This window comes from Bombus flavifrons, chromosome 4 (assembly GCF_040668555.2).
Source record: "Bombus flavifrons isolate JBK064 chromosome 4, iyBomFlav1_principal, whole genome shotgun sequence".
Taxonomy (NCBI): Eukaryota; Metazoa; Arthropoda; class Insecta; order Hymenoptera; family Apidae; genus Bombus; species Bombus flavifrons.
The window spans coordinates 1,161,771-1,186,499 of record NC_138445.1 but is presented as its reverse complement, the minus strand read 5'-3'; the positions used below and the strand labels follow the sequence as shown (position 1 = coordinate 1,186,499).

The 24,729-nt window shown below is 33.9% G+C and overlaps 3 protein-coding genes across 4 annotated transcripts in view; 1 reads left to right on the top strand and 2 right to left on the bottom strand.

Annotated features, from left to right (window-relative positions):
- The window catches only part of LOC138179192 (small ribosomal subunit protein uS3m-like), a 270,513-nt gene that overhangs the window by 44,327 nt on the left and 201,457 nt on the right, over positions 1-24,729 (bottom strand). The gene's annotated exons all lie outside the window — the stretch shown is intronic.
- Positions 1-24,729, top strand: part of LOC138179191 (CCR4-NOT transcription complex subunit 6-like) — an 828,627-nt gene that overhangs the window by 718,736 nt on the left and 85,162 nt on the right. The window lies entirely within an intron of this gene.
- Positions 14,567-24,666, bottom strand: LOC138179075 (uncharacterized). The gene is made up of 5 exons (XM_069111516.1): positions 24,545-24,666; positions 20,570-20,747; positions 20,232-20,343; positions 19,620-19,746; positions 14,567-14,934 (listed from the first exon to the last, which is right to left on the bottom strand). Exons 1-5 carry the CDS (start codon positions 24,664-24,666, stop codon positions 14,721-14,723), a joined length of 753 nt encoding a protein of 250 aa, XP_068967617.1. The 3' UTR covers positions 14,567-14,720.

Sequence of the window (24,729 nt, the reverse complement as noted above, 5' to 3'; positions counted from 1 at the left end):
CACGTATAACGTTTCACGTAAATAATGGCAATTTCTAATAGCAGTTGAATCTTCTACATATTGTATTAAACCTTTTCCTGAAAAAAATTCTCTTTCTCTCGCAATCTCAAAAAAAAAGACGATTCGATTCTGTTTCTCGTTTCCAATTATATGTTTGAATATTCGTTTGCGTATCGGATACACTTACCTTTGCACTGGATGCATTTTAGATACACTTTTTCGCAAATTTAGTATTATTTAGCTACTGGTGTGTTGGAATTGCGTGTTTCGCTTTTATGAGATTTAGAATCAGCAGAACCCGGGAAATAAGAAAGGAGGATGTTAAAAAATTCTTGCAGAACGTTTAAAAGCATCTCTCAAAGAAGAAAAAATGTTAGCGTTTATCCGACACGTGATGGGAATGTTGAAGAAAAATGGAGAAAAGAAAGCCGAAGAGGGCTTTATCTTCATTTTCTTTAAATTCTGACCCAGCTGTAGGATAGTTTAAATAATGTTTAATTATACTGATAAATCAATCGAAGTTTGGAATCGAGAAAGCAGTTCTTCTTATTTTTATTACCTTCGAAGTCCGGCTAAATATAAATTTTGCATAAATTTCTTATTCTCAATTGCAAACATCAACTTCGGCTTCAAATAAAATATTCATTTAAATATTCATCATTAAAATATTCTGTCGTTCGCCGGAGTTGCTCGATTTCTTTGAAGAATAATCCTAAAGCATCTCAACGGTTTTATTGAAAAATTTGCAAAGCAGGACAGAATGGTAGATGATAAATATCCCACGAACTAATGGTTCTTTGGCACAAAGTCAGACAGTTCATGGGGCAGTTAATAGCATGTTTTAAAAGTACGGTCCAATTGCCGCCTGTAATTCCTTTGACAAGTTTGCCTCTTGTGATGATTAGAATGCGATGCAAAATAGTTGGAGCTCGAGTTTTTGGATCAAGTATAACTTTGCGCTACCTTTTCACGATTATCTCTATTTCTACCAAACTAGAGTATATTCTCTGAATATATTCTGTATTCTATATTTATATAGAATTATGTAATCTAATCTCGAAAAGTTTCTTAGTTGCAAGAAACTCTTTTGTAAAATGAAAAAAAAAAAGAGAAAGTTGAAAGCAGTATTTTCTCACGTATGAGATATATAAGCTCGCAACTGTGTTTTAGCATAACTGTATTCGATGATTGTTTTTCAGAAGATCTCCATCTTGATCGCCTAATTCTCTTTGTACGCAAAGTATGTCTATATAAAGTAACAGCAACTATGGTATTACATAGGAGCTTATTCATAATGCTCTGCCATAACCAGAACGCGACTAACTCCATTAAATGTACCGGATGGATTATGTGCACCCATTTGGAATCGAGTTAAATCTCAGCTGTGTACCTAGGTAGAGCCTTGGTAGTAATCTACAAATTGCAGTCAAATGCACGTATTATAGCCAGTTTGTACTGTAATTTAACGAGTAAAAACGACGATTTCACGTTCCATGTGCGTATACGTAAGAACTACACGCAGCCAGATTTTTTATTCATTTTATATCCGGGCGAATTAGCGTATAAACAAGAGCAAAATTGTTTAAGATATCCCAGAATACGCGTGCCTCGCATCTCTGATATAATTCCAAAGATCAATAGCCGGCACGTTTTCTAGAGAAACTCGATATAACATCGAATTTTTATAGCGTTTCCTTATGCTTTTCTTATGATTGACGCTTTCACGTGCGGTGACAACAACGTGTTGTCAAGCGCTGGCCAAATATCAGCGTCCAAATGTTAGCGTCCAAATGTTAGCGTCCAAATGTTAGAGTCGACGCTCTACGTAAAATTTTCAAAGTTGAAACTTTTTACCAAAAAAATGCCGCTTACTACTGAGTTAAAGTTAGCAGTAAATTTATGCGAACGGAGAAGCGTGAAACGATTAGAATATTTCACTTATTTATGGATTTGTATAAACGTGTAATAAATAAATTTGACAATGGCAGGAAATATGATTCAGAAGTAAGAACGAAAGAGAAAGAAAAAGAAATACTTGATGGTAAACGGTGGAACAGAAAATAACTGTAACGATAGAATGGTAGGAAAGTATGTAGGTATGTGAAAGATAGCATATTGAGATATGCTAATACTGATATGCTAATGATTCGAAGAAGCCAACTGCAATTAACATATAGATATGATTATAGGAATTATAAAAATTATCGGACTGCGGATTTTTATGCATTTATCGGAAATTTAAAAGCGTAAAAATGAACAGAATGCGTACACAGGCGTCTAGCGATAGCCATAAATGAATTAACGTGATTCATATATCCGGACTAATACGTCCATTGATAGATCCGAACGTTGAAAACAATAAAATAAGAAAAGAATGCGCTTTTCAATTTACCCTGTTTGCCGCTGCATGAATCGGCCAGAAATCAAACTAATCAACCGTAGATGCTGAACGATTAATCTTGATGGAATTGAACAGTTTGATTTCTGTGTGGCTCATATATCTACTGTTTTTGATACCCGCTGAATTTTTCGGTCGGGTCAGTGATATTTTCAGCGAATATAAAACAAATGACAGCGTGCGTCATCGAATGCTGCGAATGAAAAGAAGTCACGCTGAAACGATGGTGCGCGGCACAGATTGCATCGAAAAGCTGTTTAACGTTTAAAGACGAGTAATACAAATTATTTTACCCCGCCACTGTCCTCGTGTTTTTATATTTCGATCTTGCCTTTATTTTAGCAAAGAAAAAGAATTTATGGTATTTTAAACCGATGTTTAACATAAATTATACGTACCAATAAGGTTGTTGTTCGTATTCTGTCGAGACTGAAGACACATTTTGCAGGCTGGCAGAAAACGTGACAGGGTCGAAAATGACCGGGAAGACGTAGCGCGGTTAAATTCAAATGGATGAATTGGGAATATACAGTTTGCGTAAAGTTTGATACGTAACGTTTAATTTTGCAACGTCGAATAAAATAGTTGAAATATGTTGAGAAGCTGAAAGATCGCAAAGAATGTTTCGTAAGAAACAAATTTGCATTAAGAACGTTGCCAGTGATATCGCTTCCGCGCGAAACATGCTTTAAAAGCAACGCAAGATTAATTGTAATCATGAGAAACACTCGGAGGACTATACATTTCCATGCACAGAGACTTCATTACGAATATTACTTGCCGCATTCATTCTTTGGTACAGGAACGAAGAACCACGAAGGAAGCCAAAGAGACTCAGAGGGACGATTAAATCGAAAGTGGAGAACTTTACTCGGCGTGAGCTTCCTTTAGATTTATGTATTGGCGAACAAAGTAAACCAAGTTGCAATCACTGGGAAAATACTTTCGAAAATTAAACGTTCGATGAGCATTCCGTTCTTACTTGGCTCTCGGATTACTTTGCTGTTTAATGCACGCGTCATTAATAACGTTTCTGTGCAGATTAAATATCCAGAAGTAATTATGATTACTGTTCCTTGCAAGTTCAGACTCGATAATACACGTACGTTTTTTGATTTAATTATTCTTTATCGTTACGTAACCTGCTAAGGTATCAGTCACTACAATTACATATATTTTACAAATAAATTAACTAATTTGGGACGGTCACCTTAGATTAGTGTCGTTAGTTAGTAAGTAATTACGTAGCCATTAGTTATTTGTCAAGTTCAATACGATAGTCGCGGCTCTCACGACTAAGGACCTGATAGCTAAATATTACAATTTGGCGATTGGTGAATCAAAAGAACTCATGAAAATGTAAATTTTTTGATATGTAGCGTTGGTGGAAGAGATACAACGAGATTGTAAAATCGGACAGAAAGTGAAGTTGACGTGTTTCGAGAGTTGGGAAACGCATTTTGGGAATTTTTGATGTTTTGGACATTTTGGACGTTTTGGACATTTTGGACGTTTTGGACGTTTTGGACATTTTGGACATTTTGGACGTTTTGGACATTTTGGACGTTGTGGACATTTTGGATGTTGTGGACATTTTGGACGTTGTGGACATTTTGGACGTTGTGGACATTTTGGACGTTGTGGACATTTTGGACGTTGTGGACATTTTGGACGTTGTGGACATTTTGGACGTTTAGGACATTTTGGACGTTGTGGACATTTTGGACGTTTTGGACATTTTGAACGTTGTGGACATTTTGGACGTTTTGGACATTTTGGACGTTGTGGACATTTTGGACGTTGTGGACATTTTGGACGTTTTGGACATGTGGACGTTTTGGACATTTTGGACGTTGTGGACATTTTGGACATTTTGGACGTTTTGGACATTTTAGAGCGCATAAGAATTTCAAAGATCCTGCAAGATCGCGAACTCAAAGTCAGCTCTTCCTGTCTCTCCTGGAACTGTACGTCTTAACTCTCACAATTGCAAATTATTAAGCAAGAATTGCAGGTTATTGAGCAAGAGACGAGGAAACTTAATACCGTAAGGTTCTAATGAAATACTGTGAGTAAGAGTATTAATGAAAGACTTTTGAAGTCGAAGGTTCAAAGGGCTTCTATATACCGCGTGCCACTATATATGGCGAGATCAACGGGTGCAGTTAGTTAACACTTTAATTTACGACTTCGTTATACCTGCTACAACACGTAGACACGTGGCCATACAAAATTTGCCTGTTGAATAAGAAGATACAAGTATAATAAGCTACTAAATATAATAAAGTAATATTATTAAAATAAACGAAATTATAAAATAAATAGTGCTTTCCTATTTAATCATGTGTATCATAATTTATAAAAAAATTAAAATTGACGACGTATTTGCGATTCTTCTGATCTCAATTTTTGATGTTTCGCGAACATTGCAATGCGCACTTTTTCAGAGAAAACCTGAAAATTTTCATTCAAAACCCAAATCTAATCCTAGTTCGAAGATCTAAGAAGAAGATGATCGCGAAAGTTTAACATTTTCTAAACGTAATTGAATTTTATATTAACTGTTCGATATATGAAATTTTATTCTGCGAACTTTTATATGTAAAATCGTCATCGTATGCTTCATTTTGATTATCAAATATTTACATACTAAGTGAGTGCAAAAGTTTCATCATTTCCTTCATTATTTACCGTTGCTGTTATATTAAATAACGAATTTAAATATGGATTTTTATACATTTATGGGAAATTCGAAAATACAGAAATGCATATACACATTATGCAATAGTACATATTATATTATTTTCTTTTTTTATTTGGTAGACTATTTACAATCAATTCTCGTTGAGAATTTTAAGTAACTTCATGTGGCGTGGTACAATAACTTGGTTTATAATAATTTATATTATGTTGATTCTAGTTGAATCTAATGCTTCAATCTAAAGGGTATTTTCTTTTTAGTCTGCGGATTTGGTCCGTCGTGTCAAGTAGTTGGGTGACTAATGGGTTGTGGTGGTTGTTGACTCTCGTGTTATATCTGCTTCTGAACTTGTATATTTCTTCTTTGACTGTGGGTATCTTGAAGTCGCGGTGGATTGTTTCGTTGGTGATATACCAAGGTGCATCTATTAAGGATCTTAGTGTTTTTGATTGAAATCGTTGAAGCATTTCTACACATTATATTATAAGCGAAAATATGTAAAATTGTATGCAAAGTAGCTTTCAGTACTCGTCATAATATCCAATAAGAAAAACAGGTGTTCTCCAAAGTCCCACTTTTTTAATTAACGAATTTGCGTAAATATCAGCAGTCTAATAATTACAAATTGCCTTTTCATTCCTGATTCGCAAATTACTTTTGCCTCGTTATTACGTAATGCGAGATAGTAATATAATCTTCGTTAGAGTAACGCAAAAATGTGAGTCGCAGAGAAAAAGCGCATTTTCTCTCCAGCGACCCGTATATCATCATAATAGTCCAGGGAATCATTACTGCCACTTTAAGGCCACCGGAATCCGCTCATTGTATTCCGTGGCCGCACAATCCTAAGTTGATTTTTTGCCAGCGCGACACGAAAGAAAGTCATTAAGCGTTTAAAAGAGGCGCCACGGCAGTAGCTATATACAGAGTGTGAAAGTGCAGGTTCCAAGAAGTAACTTGTCTTTTCGTTCGCGCCACCAATGACCATCGTCGATCGTAAAATAAACGAAACGAGAGTTCTTCGTGACATCGATAATCTCTGACGGAAAGAAATAGCGAGAAACAAAACGAAGGAAAGCGACCGAAAATAATGGAAAAGAAAACGATGCTGTGTATCAGGGACCATAACTGTCACTACCAAAATGAAAAATTCATAGAATAACAACTATTTCTTCGACTAAAATGTTTTTACAAATAATAATTATATATATATGATTAAACATATAATTATATATTAATAATAATTATAATGATAATTATATTTATAATAATTATATATATATATGATTATCATTTGTAAAAATATTTTAGTCGAAGAAATAGTCGTTATTCTATGAATTTTTTCATTTTATATTTTTTCATATATATGTTTAACCATAAAATAGAAAATGAAAAAGTTCATAGAATAACAACCATTTCTTCGACTAAAATGTTTTTACAAATAATAATCATATATATATGTTCAATCATAAAATAGAAAATGAAAAAGTTCATAGAATAACAACTGTTTCTTCGACTAAAATGTTTTTACAAATAATAATCATATATATATGTTTAATCATAAAATAGAAAATGAAAAAGTTCATAGAATAACAACTGTTTCTTCGACTAAAATGTTTTTACAAATAATAATCATATATATATATATGTTTAATCATAAAATATAATGAAAAAATTCATAGAATAACAACTATTGTTATATTATATATGAGTTGGTCTATAAGATGCGGCTGTGTTATTGAATGTAAAAGGATGTCCACTTTTTTCAAATATTTAACACAAATTCATCTACGATATATTTTCTTCCGTTATTTACAATTTATTGCCAACGTCCCGGTAATTTTTAGATTGCTCGCTTGAAGAACTCCGCGATTTTTGAAGCGAACCGATCTTTTGGTCATTTTCGGAATTCTGCGTCGTTGTGGAAGGAAACGCCACTTCAACCATCTTGAAGGGAAATGAATGATAATTAAGTGGGTGGAACGAAGTGCGGTAAGTAGGATGGTGGAGAACTTGCCACGCGACATTTTGAAGCGCCGTTTTTGTCAAATTTGCAAACACCTCGGAAATGCTCGTCTTTTGTTAATCTCCATGCTTTTTGAACAATTTGTCGCTTTATTATCGGCATAGAACGGAAAAACATAGGATCACGTGAAAGAAGAAAACAGAAGCTATCGAATGACGTATAAATCATAGATGACAGTCAGCCAATTGTTACGAAATAATACGCGGTATGAAATTAGAACCGCACGAATTTGTGGACCAACCGTACCGAGTGGCCGAAAAATCATTTTCATTTCCTATAACTATTATCGACGAGGGAAATTTATTTCGATAGCTCGTAACAGTCATCGGTAGGAGAAATTGTATTTCGATACGACACATAGTAGTTGTCGACGAGGAAAACATTGATTTCGTTTGGATTAGGTTTTCGCTTTTAAAGTTTATATTTCATCGTTACGAATAGTATAACTTTTGGCTCAAATTACGAACGATATCAAATTCGAGAGAAAATTATTCGGCGCTTCGATGTTCAATAAATTGGAACAGTGCGAATTTCGAAAAAACGAATCGTATTTATTGATTTTTCTATTTACAATAAAAAGTCTAAATTAAAATTCAATTGAACAAATCAGAGTTGTTCTGTGGAGAGATCGCCTTTCCTTTTAGTTGCCCTTTTCTTTCAGTGCAGCAAAAACACAGTGCAGTTTCAATGCGGACGCGAAGAATCGTTTCAGTCGAACGCGAAACAACACTTTACGCCATTCTGAACGATCAAATTGAAATTTTTCTCGTCGATAAACATTATATGCGATCGAAATGAAATTGCCCTCGTCAATAATGGCTATCGACAGCGAAGCAAATTTTTCTGCAAAAGGAATACGTCGGTTCTTGAGAAATTGATGTACATCTGACTATTTAACACACACGATAGCGCGATTTATTAAAGATTTACTTATTAACTTACTTAAGATTTACTTACGTAAGTAAAGTTTACTTATTTATAAATATAAGTTTACTTATTATTATTACAACTTATTAAAGACATATTAAAGATTTCTGTACCGAGGAAGGTGACAAGCATATAAAAGAAAATGGGAAAATAAATAAGCAGGGCGACACTGCGAAGGATTAAAATTTTAAAGGAGGAATAATGCAGAAAAATATAGAGTATTGATTAAAAACGTAAAAATGGAATAAAAGGTACAAAACCTATAATGGAAGTTAATAGTAGGAGCGATAAAAAGAAAAGACGAAAAACATTTAAAGGACAAAATACATAGAAAACGAAAGAGGAAGATGAGGTTTATGAGAACGAGGATTACGAGCAGGTTCTTAATGCGAGCTCGCTGCAGAATGTCAAAGCTATAAGAAACTGGAAAACGAACGGCTAAATGAAACAAAGCGAAAGGCAAAGTGTAACTGAAAAAGAATGTAGAAGTTTTTACTATGGAATGTAAAAGTGGACAAGTAGTTTGTCCTATTCTACGTCTACTTGTAGCATATTTAAGTATATGATTATACGAATAATTATACAATCAGCCACATTTTCGATATTATTTCTTCGGTATCTCGAAGAAACCACTGATCCTGTCTGGATATGTCACGGAAAATTGTCTTCAGGTAGATTAGGCTAGATATTTCAGGACAAAGGATAGATTGAAGGCTATGGGATACGAGAAAACGTTACATGGCGAACCATTGCGTTTCATAAGCGAAATAGAAAACAAAAAGACAATTTTTCAACGAAACAATGCTGCTATGCATACAGTCACCGTTACAATAAAGTGATTTCAAAATAGTATTGTTACCGTGGCCAGCATCGAATCCTGATCTGAACTCGATCGAGAACCTGTGGGGAATTCTAGCGAGGAAACTTTACGACCAGGAGAAGCCACGTGTAGAAAATATCGTTGAATCTTGAAAGGAATGAAATGCGCGTGGGTAGACGTTCAAAACGAAACTTCGAATAAATTATTGAATAGCGTACCTGACAGGTTAACGCTAATCTTGCCAGGACCGGTTAAATGAGCGGTTTGAAAATTTAATTATAAATTCCACATTCACTGTTATTTCTTTCGTTCGTCCAAGTTTATGTGTATTCTTGTATTAACAAAAATTGAGAAATTAATTAATAAGATAATATAAGAATTCACATAAAGTTAGACGAACAAAAGAAATAACGGTGAATGTACAACTTTAAATTAAATTTTCACACCGGTCATTTGATCGGGTCTGGTAACGTCAGTAGCAGTAATCGAAAATAGAAAAATTCATTAAATACTGAAGGAAAATGTAGCAAAATTGACATTGAGTTTCTTTTCTTCGCAGCCAAAAACACAATTTTAATAGGGAATTTAACTTTTTCTAGTCTTCGAAAGAAGAACGCTTTTGCTTATTGTATCTTCAATTCTGTATTATATTACGATACAAAATCAAATAAAAGGTTTTGTTAGTTTATATTTTAGTATTATAAATTTTTAAATTGAGTTTAGAATTATTCTATATACGAACATATATATATTCTATATACGAACGATATATTTCTTTACAGCCAAAAACACAATTTTAATAGGGAATTTAACTTTTTCTAGTCTTCGAAAGAAGAACGCTTTTGCTCGTTGTATCTTCAATTCTGTATTACATTACGATACAAAATCAGATAAAAGATTTTGTTAGTTTATATTTTAGTATTATGAATATTTAAATTGAGTTTAGAATTATTCTATATACGAACTTCTTTGTTTTCACTATCCGCGTAAAGTGCTGGCAATTCGAACGCAATATTCGTAATTACATCACTGCTTCGAATTATTCGAGGAAATTACGTAAAAAGATATATTAATCTTAATTAGCATACGCAGTGCAGAACACGCACATGTTTTATTTTTGTACGGATGAAGCGTGGATAAATAAATACGTATAGAAAATCGATTGTAAAAATATACAGGGTAGTTGGCAACTGGTGGTACAAGAGGAAAGGGGGTGATTCTACGCGAAAAAAGAAGTCGAAAATATAAAATAAAAATTTAAAAATTTTAAAAATTAAAAGATAACGTCAATCGAGACAACGATCTACAGTGAGATCCGTTATAACGAGACGTGATAAAGTGCACGCGTACCGACCGAAAATTCAAAGTCGATTTTCTCGAAAACAAAGCCTCAAACAAAAAATTTTTATTCTATATTTTCGACTTCTTTTTTCGCGTAGAATTACTCCCTTTGCGCTTGTACCACCAGTTACCAACCGCCCTGTATAAATCGGCTATAGGAAAATTAATTTCCGCTACTAGCGACCTTCTCCGATTTTACGTGCAACATTGAACATGTTAAGTGCCAATCTACACAAATTTCCTAAAGAGCTCTATAGAAAGAAAGATATCGTTTAATTAAAATTATATTTATTCTTCTTTTTAAATAAAATTTAATGCAAATTCACGGATACTAAACGAAATGTGTTGATACATATAATCGCATTAACAAACTGAGACGAATAGCAACGATATTCGATATTATAATCATATTCTATCTTCTATCTACATTCGCTGTGCCAATTTCAGTCATGAATTTAAAATCGATAAACGAAATTTATGGTAATTGTTTCACGACACAATTCACCAGTTCCAATTTATCTCCGCTTGTGTGTTAATTGACGTAATCGCTAGACATTTAATCTGTACATTGCTGGGCCCCTCTCGACCCTATATAATCGATATTAAAATTTCAACGAGAAATATCTAGGGCCTAAAAGTGTTAAAGAATCTTCGGTTAAATCGATCTGACCTTCTTCGTATTGGCATTTTGTAGCTATATAATAGTCGATATTAAAATTGCAATAGGAAATATCGACGAGCCAAAATAGACATTCTATGACATATAACGACATTCTGTCATTTTATGTTCCTTCGTATCTTCATTCTTATTTGTACGATATTCACGTAACTTGTGCGACGAAGTCTCTTAGAAATATCCTTAATATTTTAACAAATACTTAGCTACTGTTCACTTCTGGTTTCGCTCTTGCTCGGTATTCTTTATTTACAACTTATTTTTTAAATTCTACACGTATGCATAGCAGTTGCCTGATCGTTTAATTACGTCTGCCGAAGGAAACTGCTTTGCGGAAACGACTGACTGTTTCCGTTATTAAATCGACATTCTGGTTATCAATGAAGAATAAAAGAGCGCCTACTCGAATTTACTTAATAAAAGTAACATGCCTTCGACGTTTTACAATGTACGGTACGCTTGTATTTGTCGTATGTGTGTCCTAAACGACTGAAGATTTTCTCCTTGCTAATTGGGCGTTTTAATCAATTAAATTATGGTATCTGGTATTCTATATACACACAGGCTACATACAAATAACGACTGTTATTAATATAAAATTAATTACAACTATCGATAAATAGATTCTTGTTTCCTCAAACAAAAATCAAAAGATTAAATATAAGCGAAGCTTAGCTTCTTTCGCAGAAGCATAATGGAAGGGTTGTAATAAGGATATTAGGCCGTTGAACCTCGTAGAAATCGATGGTGCATACGTATACGTATACGCGACGCGCACACAGGTGTGTAATATGCAATGTGAATGATTCTTCGTGAAGAGAAATGTATTCAGAATATCGTTGATTAACGAAACATATCACCAAACGTCAAAGTGAGTAGAATAAACGAAAACATGAAATACACAGAAATATCCAAGCAACTATTGTTCTAGTCATCTTGCATCAATGCAATCGTCTTAATCAATTGCATCAATTCTCACCAAAGCGGCTAATAATCTTAGAAAATGCGTGTGACACTAAACACACGCGTTTAAGTACTTCGCACTTGTCTTATACCAAGCTTTATGGAATTGAACTTGGACGAAGCAAATAAAAATGTTGAGATCTTCTTCAGCAACTTCTTACGTTTAGAGATTTTGAAATAACTATCGTTTAAAGGTCGAATTAGATGGTTGTTAACGTGGATAATCCTATTTTGCCAACTAAATAGACGCGACGTTGTATCAGCGTAATAGATCGACGTGTTATTCGTATAATGTTTAACGCTTAAAATGATTAAGATTGACTTTAGGACACGGTTGTGTTATTTGGGCTACACTGTAATTTAATTACGTAATTCAATTACATTGTACGTCCATCTGGTTGTAATCTGAACTACGTAACTGAAACTTTTCAATTAATTCGATTGCTAATTACCGTAATCATGAGTGTAATTGAAGCACTTTGTGATTATAATTCATGGCGTAATTCGATTGTAACTTTGCAGAATCGTTTAAAAGGAAGATGAAACACAAGCGTTGAGAGTAACAATCCTGACACCGAAAATCTGAAAGCAATGCTCTCGTTGCTTTCAGCAATGTACATATTTTACGATCTAAAGCTAAAGAGAAAAATTAAACAATTATTTCGTAGTCGAGACTAAAAGAGATTTTTAATCGTTTGCATTTACTTCGTTTAATAAATTGGAAGAAGATGGTTGTTATAATATGGTTGTTATAGATGGTTGGTGATAATAGCTGTTTAATGCTGAAATTAATCGTTGTTTCATTAAATTTATGCAAAACGTTTCTGCAGCGCACGCCGTGTATATAGACACAAGTATTGAAAATAACGCTGGAAACAATCCTTTAATTATTTTGCTCAACCTGTATATACCATAATCTATAACTAAAAAGAAAAATTAAACGATTCTTTCTATTCAAAAATTAACAGGTTCTTCTAAAACCTGTTTGCATATACTTAATTTCATGCGTTGGGAACAATGTTTGTTAATATGAAAATAACTGTTTAATATGAAAATTAATAATTCGTCGTTTCGTTAAATTTATGCAAAACATTTCTGCGATAAATCCATTAATTTTCAGTAAAATTTTTACTTTATTATGACGAACCAAGCCACGTTCAATCATATCAGCACGAGCTGCTGCGAACGTTCATCAACGTCACGAATGCATCTGTTTTGCTTCTGCTTCATAGTTATAGCGAATATTAATGGGCGATTAAAGTAATTATTAGTTTTCCAACTCGTTACGTAAAAAGTTGTTGATATACCCTGCGTATAAGTAATTACTTAAAGAATCCTTACTTATGTAAACAGATTGCATTGCGATAAGTACGAAGACTATTGTAACGTACAGCAGACAATGAGTGAAGATAATTACCAGTTATAATTAATTTGCCAACCGTAAACGAAACGCCATTATTTAATATGATTAAATCAGAAGAAGCAGTTTCAACGACGCAATTTACATGTGTTTTATTCGACAATGAATAATGCATGCGCATGGAAAGTACGTACTTTGCGAACTTTTGCGAATTACTTTCGTAGGAACGTGTTATTTTCTAACCGTGTTTATCTGTTTTACTAGTAAACTGAGCATTTTCATGCATTTAGGGAAAATTTGAGGGCGCAAGGATGCACACAATATGCAAAAATATATAAAATATTCAAAGCAGACGATTTATGAAAGAAGGAGCGAACCAAGAAGTCGCTTATTTTTAGTTTCGGAACTGAATTTTACGCCAAGCAGCGTTGGGTGTAAAATTTTATTTGCCTATGGAATAATAAATAACAAATTGAGATAATATTTTAAATTTGCGAATAAGAATTAAGTTTGTTTATTTGAATAAAAATCGTTTGAACGATGCCAAAAATAATTTGTTTGCTATTTGGGAATGAAACTTTGTTATTTATTTTGATGTAATTGAGAAACAAACGACGATAAACAAATAAATAGGTTTTGACTTTGCCTTATGTGTTTCATTTTGAACGATGAAAAAAGTCGTGAAATTAATATGATTATTTTTCAATAAAGTAACTATTGGTTTTGGCGTGTTCGTTGTGGTTAACAAACGTTAAAATTGCACATTCTGATTCACAACGATCTCTCCGATTAGAATGTTATATTTCTGCAAAAGTAAATTTGTATAACGACCGATAAATGATAAATAAAAATAAACAAATATAACAAATCAAGAATAAAATTGTACTACTTGCGAACAACAATTAATTTCATTATTTTAAATAATGTATCTAGACTTGTCCAATTAATAAATAATTTATTTCCTTTTTTCCATTTGAAATCTCAAATAACAAGTGACTCTGTAATTAAATAATTATTTGGATGAAAATTTATTCAATAATACTCAACATTAGTACCAAATGATTCCTCGCTATGAAACATCGATGACCACAAGTTTTCAAGTTGTGCTAACAATTATTCGTTTCCGAGATACAGCAGATCAAAAATGCGAAAATTCATTAATAATTTAACTTTAATTCTCAGAATGCACAATGCCGTATTGAATATACCTAACAGTGTGTATGTCAAAAAATATTGATTTTCATAATAATTTATTTTAATATTCGTAATGTAAAAAGTTATACCTAAGGTAAATCTTCGAAACTAAAGAAATATTTATAGTCTTAGTAACAATCATTTTAATAAAAACAACCCATTCTTGGTTCACTATTTTCATTTCATTAGGCGTATTGACAAGAACACAAAAATGCACAAACATCCGCAGTCTGTTTATTAGAAAAAGGATTATTTCACATAATTACAATATATATTTTCATACACGAATTTTTCACGAGAATACACTTTTGCCATCAATTTTTATGTTTCTGTTTCGCCGCGTACAAACGAAAGCTTCTCGGCGGAGATGAAAGTCGTGCTTGCGAGTCTTCAGAATCTGTTTTGCATGGTGCTAACCCGGTATTGTTATACTGAAAGCTGCCGTAAATGTATCCACACAGAGGGCAGATCATGCGAACCTTCTTCGAGCGTTTCATTATCAGTGGTACGAAGCAGAGTGGCCAACACCTGTGTCATGAATTGCTATATATTAGGTTGTCCGAAAAGTTTCTTTCGTTTTATAAGAAAATAACGGATGCGCAACATTTTTCGTTTTTTATTATTTTATCGAATTACGTATGACCCATTTTGTTCTATCAAAATAAAGATCGCAACGTTCGACAGATTAGGTTTCATGTTTGTATAAAGATGCATCGTTGTAAAAGACGTGTCTGGGAAAGAAAGACACTTTTCGGACAACCTAATAATACGTCCGGTAAAATTATTTTTAAAGTAAGATAAGCGAGGACCGAAAGACAAGAATTCCATTTTCTCTAAGGAAACGGTTTTACAATTCGGTAAAAGATACACAGAAATGGGAACTGTTATTAATATTATTATTCCAATAAATTATTTCATAATAAATGTGAAATTTAATTAATGATATCTCTTATTAATCCTATGTCGTGAATTTCATAAGTATCTTTTCATTTGGTTCTGAGGATAAACACGCGCCTTTTCATTCTCTTCGTGTTTCTAAAAGTAATACTTCTCGTAAGTTAAAACAGATAGAAATAGATAAGAAGAAGATAAAATTGAAGATATTAAAACATCTGTCGCTCTTTGCGATAAAATGTTGATCAATTTATCAGTTACTTTTCAAAGGATTACATTTTTGAACGTGGCACGTCCTTTATCTTCAATTATGTCGTATGAAAATATTTCTTTTTACTCGAAAAGCGACATTAGGAGCAAGATGTCAACAACAATATACTTTACTGCGAAAATACTTGCTTTTATTCGCAAAGCGACATTAAGAGCAAAAAGTCAACAAAAATGCACTGCACCATCAGAATGCTTCTTCTTGTTCATAAAGCGACATTAAGAGCAAAAAGTCAACAAGAATGGTCCTTCCCTATTAAAATGCTTCGTTTTCTTCGTAAAGCGACATTAAGAGCAAGAAGTTAACAAAAATGTGCTCATCAGTCATTCCTACTGTGATGATCAAATAATTTCTTCTACCTATCGTCAGACGTAGGAACATTATTAAGATTTTTATTTCCCTGTGTAAAACTTCAATCCATACTAATCCCTGTTTTCTCGTTTGCAAACGTACGTTGTATCTTTTATTTAAATCAATTAGAGTTTCTGAAATTCTACGTTCTTCTATGCAACTCGCTTATTTATGGAGCATTTGCGATGAATTTTCGATTAAATTGAAGAAGCCGTGCTTGAAGTTTCGAGTTTACTCATTAATCTTTTATCCTGACGCGGAAAGCTGAACCAGCAGACAGCGAGTATAAAATTAATGTTGGTTACCTGTACACCAGCCAAAAATCTGTCAGCTCTAAATTCCGAATAATCGCCATTCATGCGTATCAAGAAACGATTTTAACTCGTTAATTGGTATAACGAAGTCGATGGGAATACAATGGGAGTTACAATGTCTCGAAACACGATATTTTATAATCGGGTAAACTTGAAGACGAATATGGAAAATAGTAAGAATGAGAATGTATAAGTATCATTTATAAAATATGGTTCATTCAATGCAAAACTTTGTTCTTTCAGTTTATGTGATTAATTGAATTGAATACGTGCTCTTAATTGCGTGACGTATTTTATTTGAAGACAGTTTGAAATTTTATTTAAAATCTTCATACATAGAAGTGGCTATTTAAAATTAAAGAATTCTTAATTTAAACGCTGATATATTGTAATTTAAATGGAGTTCTTGAATCAACGTTAAATTCCGATATTTCGCAAATTTAAATACTGAACTCTGTGAATAAATATTAAATATTTGCATATTTTATAAATTTCAAAAATGAATCCTTGAAATTAGTATTCAATTAATGGGAAATCAGTTGAAGTATGTGTGGGTTATAACTGCGTAATTATAGTTTTAACCGTGACACACATAGAATGACTACAATTAAAATAAGTACAGCCCTGTCACACCATATCTGTCTATTTCAGTCCTCACGTATCGCATATTATATTTTCTTAAGAATAAAGTAATTTTTGAAGTCTGAAAGCTTCAAGATCGTGTAGCGGCACATGAGTTACAGGACAACTCGAATCATGTTGTTGTTTTGCCTCGGAGTATCAACATCGTTAGGATGCACATAATGTAATAATAAATAAACTCCGGGAAAAACAATGTCGCTGCTACGTGCACCGTCAAACGAAGACGAATTTCAATTTTCCGGTTCTCCCCCGACCAGTATAAACAAACACGCGATCGTAAGTTTTTGATCAATCAATCGCGCGATTCAAGTGAGTATCTACGAGTATCTCTGTAACTACCGAGTATCGATCAGTTATCAACGAGTTATCAGCGATCTTATTTTGCCACTTATACACTGTCTTAGCGAGTCATACACTGTTAGTACGAGCATCTTTGCGAACATTATTTGTATTTATTTATTTAATATTTTAAATATATTTGACGGTTTCGACAACGAGCAATCTCACGATCAACCATCTTCTACACAAGTCCTCTACAATCAAATCTCTAAAAAATCCATCATAACATGAAAATTAAATAGAAATGAGTAAATAATATTATATGTTGTTGATAATCGCGCGTAAATTGCAATGGATGACTTTTTTCCGAAAAACCAGTGAACATTGTCGTACGCGAATTCAAACTAATTTTCATTCATTTGCATTAATGGAATATTAATTGATTTTAACTAGACATTTACACAAAATTGTAGCCTTGATACGAAACTTACAAGTAGACCGCGGATATCTATGTAAATTCGTATTTGTATAAAGGCACTTTAAAGCGTAAGATTTAGGCAGAAGTTGGATTCAATTGATTAACACTAGAACTACCATACCAATCAAATTGACTGGTTTTACAATTTTATTTTCAAATTCCTACTTCGTGTTATATTTTGTTCCGCAATAATGTGATGACTTTCGCAACGGTAGCTAAAAGAATAATATAATGAATTTTATTTTGTTTTTTGTGTATTCAAACTCGAAATAATTTTGTATCAAGGATACTTACACTAAAAGGGCCCTGCAATCTGTTTATCGATTAACCAGTTTCCCCGTTTTGTACAACTTGCCACACGTTATTAAAATTTTTACCGCGTATCATTCGATATGACGATATCAGTTATCAGGAAAATTCCGGATCGATCGCTAGATCAAAACACTAGAAATGCCACATCAGTCAAAATGATTGGTTCTGTAATTTTATAAATTATGTCAACCCTCGTTTAGGGATCATGGTCCTAGATGGATTAATAATTCCAAAAATGGAATTGCTTCTGTAATAAAGTAATAAATAAATTTGGTAGAAATAGCTTCGTGTTAACTATCGGTAATTCTAGTGTTAAATATTATGACTTATATATAAAAATTTGCAGTCTACTTATAAGGACAAATTCAAAGTATGCAGGACGAGTAATTTAATCCTGCCACCTAAATTTTCCTGTAAGTAAACTATTGGTTACATCAACGAATGCTTCAAACGGAAGTTGTTTGGTATCAAGCGTCAATATTTGCCGCACAATCTGATAATTAATTCCTCAACATTTCGCTTTTTCATCGAGATATGAAGCTTTTCTACGATCTTGATGTTATTTTTGGACAATATCAACTAGTATTGCATTATCGTTATGAATTAACGTTATTATTAATTAACAAATAATGTCGGTAAAATTGTCATGAAGATAAGTGAGCTAAAATCATCCGAACGCCTGCATTGCTCTGCTCTCATATTTATTAATCTTGAATCTCATCCAAAGGTATGAAGAAAGAAAACTTTACAAGATAGAAACAGATAACAGAATGATCTCAAATCTTATTTTTTATCATCTCATATATGCACATTTTCTCTTACCCACGTTTATGATAACTTTATGGTATTATTCGTTAACAAATATTGCTTAATATCGTGCAAAGATAACATCAAGATCGTAGGACAAAGTAATAAACTACAAAAGAAATTGCAGCAAGGTAATTGTATGAGATTTACAAATATGTAAGTGTCTATATACTTATGAGTAATGTTGAGGTTGAAGTTGATTGATTGAAGAAATTTGTAATAGAATATTGTAATAATTAAAGGTATAAGTATAAGTATAATGTATAAGTTTACGCTGGTTCAGATCCTTACTCTCTTAGTGTTACAATACAATGGAATGATAGAAAGCAGGTTCATATATTTATAGCAAAAGGACATTACCAAAAAAGTTAAGCTTATAGCTTTGGCTAGAGACTACAGGGAACATAAATAGAAATCTGTTTATTAGTACCTTCGTTCCTAGACCTTGCAACCCAAAACATAATGTATATTCAAGGGTACAATAATATGCACCGCTTCTTATTTAGAATATTTCTACGTAATGCAGTCTCCAGGTCACGAATATACGTAAATAAAAATGTAGAGTTTTTCTCGAAGTAATTACTTCAACGGATAAGAAGCAATGTATATATGTTGAAGTGTTTTCTGAGTTATATAACGTTACATGTTTTGATGGTACGATTCTTCGTGTCTTTCGATGTTATAAGTAACTCGCGATAGACTTCATGACTCACCCTACGGTTGAACGACTCACTACCGTATATGAAGTCATCAAACGGTGAATATATTATAGCATTACTTATAGTATCGGGAGAAATGAAATATGGAGGAAGCGAATAAACTTTAGATTTCTATATGTCGGAATATTTGACTGTAATATTTCACCTACCCTAAAAGACATAAGGCTCCAATATGCGAGGTCGTCAACTTGTCTCCCCGAGCGTGAAGGGTCGGTATTGCTTCCTTTTGACATCGAGGGCAAAGCTTCTTCTCGTCGTGCGACTTCCACGTGTCCACTGTGCAAGAATATCAAACACAATTGGACGATTTCTTCGATTAATTCGAAGAACAATCGCTGTTTAAGCCATTAAGGCCAAATAATATGAAGTAACGTGTAAATATGTGCAGTGTGCATGCGCCATTATTAAAGCCACATAAACAAAGTTAATAATATTGCAAGATGTAAAAAATGTATCAGAATAATAGATACGATACAGAAGATCGTTAAAAATCAGAGATACAGAAAGAAGTTCTATACTGTGAACAGGTATAGTTCTTTCTTTGTTGCTGTAAGATATTTCAATTTCCTCAAACTTTCTTAAAACTCGTAGGATCTAGATGGAAGCAGAATAAAAAGATATTGTACCGATTTCTAGAACTCCTTCTTACAATTACAATATCGATTTGACAGAGTTGAATAACAAGAATCGACTGAAAAGAAATTACAAATGACATGTTGCGTTGATGCAACGTTGATTCTTAATGAATTGAGTGAACGTACCACGAGTGGCATAAATTTTTCGCTGTTCGGTCTTCCTAGTGTTGGAATCCGTGGTATCGATACACTTCGAAACTGATGTTTGTTTAGGTGTCACTTTTGATTCCTCTGTTTCCTAATTTATTTATTAATTTATTAACTTATTTGTCAATTGAACCTATCTTTACTTCAACTTATGGCAGATAAAATATGCGCTATCGTTCATAGGTACACTTTGTCGATTTATAGTAACCATACGAGAATTTAAACAAAGCGTAACAGAAAAATAGCGAATGAAGAAAGTTGGTCGGAATCGAATAAATTATTGTTATCATTATGAAAAATTTAAGAGCAGTTGGTACCTGAATTAAATATTGATTAGAACGTTTCGGATGAGATTTACGAATGTGCGCAAGGAGCCCGCTCGTGTCTTTTCCTCTGTTGCTTACTCGTTTGTCGCACACAGGACACCACGTAGCCACGTACGACTGCCACGAAAATGGAATATCATGTAATCTACGGACGTTATTGGATTCTAACCTGTACGAGTTAGCGTGAATTTTCGCTAATCTCTAGCTGTTGCTTAGAAATTAAACGAGACGCTTTTGCAAAAAGATAAAGAAACCTGTGTTCCGCATTTCATATCTTCAAACTCTTTGTTTCGTCGCGAGTTTGGTGCACATTTCTGTTGGACAGATATTCTATCGATACTATATCGATGAGGCGAAATTATGTGTAAAACTGAATCCGCTGAATTTAGCCAATTTAGCAAACAGGAGTAAGACAGTTTAATCGAACTATTTCGATAATATTATGTCAATCGTTCGTATGGCACGGGAAATTCATTTTGAATTTAAAGAAAGGCGATTGAAATTAGAATCTAACGATAGATTGATTATAATTTTCATTGCGCTAGGAATCTGAAGAACGTCTTGAAACGAGGAACTTTTTCGTGCGAAAACTCGTACTCGAGAATGTGTTTTCGTTAGTAAATATTAAAAGATGGAAATTTATATAAAGATCTCAAGGGTAGGAAATAAAATCGGTCCACTTTCGTTGATTCTTTGATTTTTATATCATCCAATGGTTATAAAGAAGCGTTTTAATACGAAATAAATGGGAAGGAAATAACTTGATCAATTGAAAGAAGCCTTTTGAAAATGATAAATTCATGATGGTTCGATTTTAACTCGATTGATATTAATGTCTCTGCCTCTCTAATGCTATAAATTTTTATATGTTTTCTATGTTTATGTATCTCTTTTAACGTTCCAGTATATAATTGCCCAATTTACGAAGCTTTTTCTTTATATTTTGCGAAAAGAACCATCGTTAATTCGATTTACACGCTTCAGGGTGTCGCTTTTCGTCGTGTTTTTATAATCATTTCATCCTAACTGCGTGTGTCTATCTGTTGTCAACGATTCCTTAATTATTTTCCAAATTGCCAAAGATGATAATCTTCTCTTCGCGGTTTCCATCATTTTTCGCAGTTCAAATATTATTTTTCAAGAAGAATGAAGTTAGGCACGAAAGAGAAGTTGACTAAGACGAGTGAAAGATGCAGGAGCTTTGTCACGTTGTAGAAGTTAGCTGACAAGTCGGTAAAGTGGGCTTCGAGCGAGGCAATCTTAACGGCAAAAGGAAGAGAAGAAAGAGGCAGAGGAAAGGAGCTTTTCCTGAATGCGGTATGAGAAGTTCCAGCTAAAGTCAAAAGTTTCAGAGACAAAGGCTGGCACAAAAGCTTGTCACGGATGGCGAACATGTCGTGATTCAGTTTCCACTATAATTGCGCGATCTTCGCTGTATTGCAACTACGACGACTCCGCAGTTGTCGGAATCTCACTGTATGGTCGTCGAATCGTAGATAATGTTCTGTATAATTACACGAGATTTCCGTTTCCACGAGCCTACGTCATCTGAAGAAAGTTACCGAGGGTGAGAGACAGACAGATGACACTTGGAGAAAATAAACAAGGACATTTTTCCGCTGTAATTTCATGCCGAAGAAACTGAACATTATCTAAGAACCGATGATTGAACCTTACAACATGGTAGAGTTTTCCATCCTCGAACTAACAAGGATACAAAAGTGTTCCGACAATGGAACGATTTTCTGCTCGTAAATTTCATTTGTAAAAAGCGTGAAATTAAACTGAACTTCTGATACGTCGATCGAAACAGCTTTTCAGAAAAAACATTTTATTAGTTGTGCTACCCTTCTTATTAGTTTGTGTTGTTCTTCTATGTTGTGTAAACATTGATACACTGGCTACAATCTGTACATCGTTGTATTTATATTATCATAGCATTGCTATACAGGGTGGTTGGTAACTGGTGGTACAAGCGGAAAGAGAGTGATTCTACGCGAAAAAAGACGTCGAAAATATAGAATAAAAATTTTTCGTTTGAGGCTTTGTTTTCGAGAAAATCGACTTTGAATTTTCGCTCGGTACGCGTGCACTTTATCACGTCTCGTTATAACGGATCTCACTGTAGATCGTTGTCTCGATTGACGTTATTTCTTAATTTTTAAAATTCTTAAATTTTTTAATATTTATTCTATATTTTCGACTTCTTTTTTCGCGTAGAATCACCCCATTTCCGCTTGTACCGCCAGTTACCAACCACCCTGTATACGTACGTTGTGTTGCGATATTCTTTCGTAGAGAAATTAAAAAAAAAGTACGAATTCTCGATGCATTTATTTTAGGATCTTTAATTCTTCGAATGACGAGACGTTGGAAGAAACACGTTTAACAACTTCTTCATATCCTAGTGTAATTAACTCGAATTCTATCTTGAATTTCAGGTTTTCATAATATCTAATATCATCCTATACTTGTTTCTATGTATGTACGATTTTCTATTTCTCTGGTATTTCTGGTATCTTTTTCACTTCCTTCTCAGAGCACCGTGTCATTGCGATATTCCCGTTTTAATATTACTGTAATGAAACTCACAGAAGATTGGACAGTTCTGTAGGGAATTTTAAATATCCTATTAGTTATTCGCATAATTCTTTCTTACAACAGGTACGGTACAGGTTGGTTCGACTAAATTTTCGATACGAGAATTTTGATTAGTGCCCGGATGAATAAATTCCTGTCAGTTGAATCCGCTTATCTCAATAGGAAACACCTATTATTTGAACGAGAAGTCATAGATAGCGAAGAAGAATGTGTAAACTCCTACTTTGCATCAACTCCAGTTTCACGAAGTGTTTGCGCCCCGACAGGTTTGGATGAATAGACTTTTGTATGTAGAGGGGCTGCAAAAAGTATTTCTATATACTCTATCATCAGTAGACTGCTTTTTATGCATTTATAAGAAACGTGAAAGTGAAAAATTGCACAAAATGCAGAGTACACGAAAAAATATATAAAACAAGCAGAGTATAGTGCTTCCTGCGATACTTGGTACATAAATCAATTTTCCATCGAGGCTCTAGCTTTTTAATTACGTTCACCAGGCTATGAATTTGCAGGACAATCCGCAGTCTAATCGTCGAGTCCCACATTTCATTTTCATAGCACCGAATTTCTTCAAAAATATGAAAGTACTTCCAAATGATACGAAACTTAATAATACTTGGACTTGACCGATCAGTACGTAAATTCTACAACGAATTCAATGGCGTACAAATACTTTTCTTGTCCACCGTGTATCGTCTGATTATCATGAAGGTTCAAGATCTACAGTTTTGTGTGTTGTTTTGTCAAACATGTGTCACGGTGGCGCAAAAACTGACGCACCGGAAAAGCAAACCAGGTCCGGTAGAGACAGCAAAAAGCATCGATAAAAAGACGTAATTCAATTAGAGGAGGGATATGTGTGTGCAAGTGGGAGCGTGGATGGCGCCGTTGGCAGTAGGTCAGAAAATCAGGTCAGGTAGAAACGGCGGTGAAGCAAGACAAGTAGAAGGGGCCAGGTACCGTTAGGTTCGTCTGGCGTCGTCCGTGCTCCACACCTGGACCTTCTTTTACACGGAAGAACGTGGGCCGCGGTTAAGAAGATAAACCGGCGGTGGACGAGATGCATCGGAATCCGCGTGCGTCGCCCCGAATCTCTTTCCAACGTTCTTTATACAAAATTCAACAAGCGAAGAGTTTCTCATGAATTCCAATCCGCTGAGAAACGGCCAGGACATCGATCACGTTTTTCTTTTTCTGTTGATCGTTCCGCGGACAAAACTGCACGCACTCTGCAGAAACTTTTGGTCAAGTTGGCGAATCTTCCACGACGATGAGAAGAAAATTAGAGGAATTTTCGGCTATTTCAATTATTCTAATTAGCCGGTAATTAGAAAAATGTGGCGATGTTCTCCACCGCGGCACCAAAATTTCGTGTATGCCTCGACTAGTAAAAGGGATTTTTCAATCTCGTATTCTTCGCAATCTAAAGCTACTGTTCGATGTTTGAGGCTGACCAATGAATTTGCAGTTCCTGGACCTTCCATATCTCAGAAACTAATTGCAAGCTCAACTTGGAAATTTGTTGCCACTGACGTCTCACTATGAGA

Excerpts from the sequence above, each read along its gene's own strand:
- LOC138179075 (XM_069111516.1), bottom strand. The coding sequence starts at position 24,666 with ATGGAAGGTCCAGGAACTGCAAATTCATTGGTCAGCCTCAAACATCGA. Across the intron at positions 20,344-20,569 it reads CTAATCAATATTTAATTCAG|GAAACAGAGGAATCAAAAGT; the intron begins GTACCAACTGCT and ends TAAATAAATTAG. Across the intron at positions 14,935-19,619 it reads GGAGCCTTATGTCTTTTAGG|GTGTTGGCCACTCTGCTTCG; the intron begins GTAGGTGAAATA and ends TTCATGACACAG.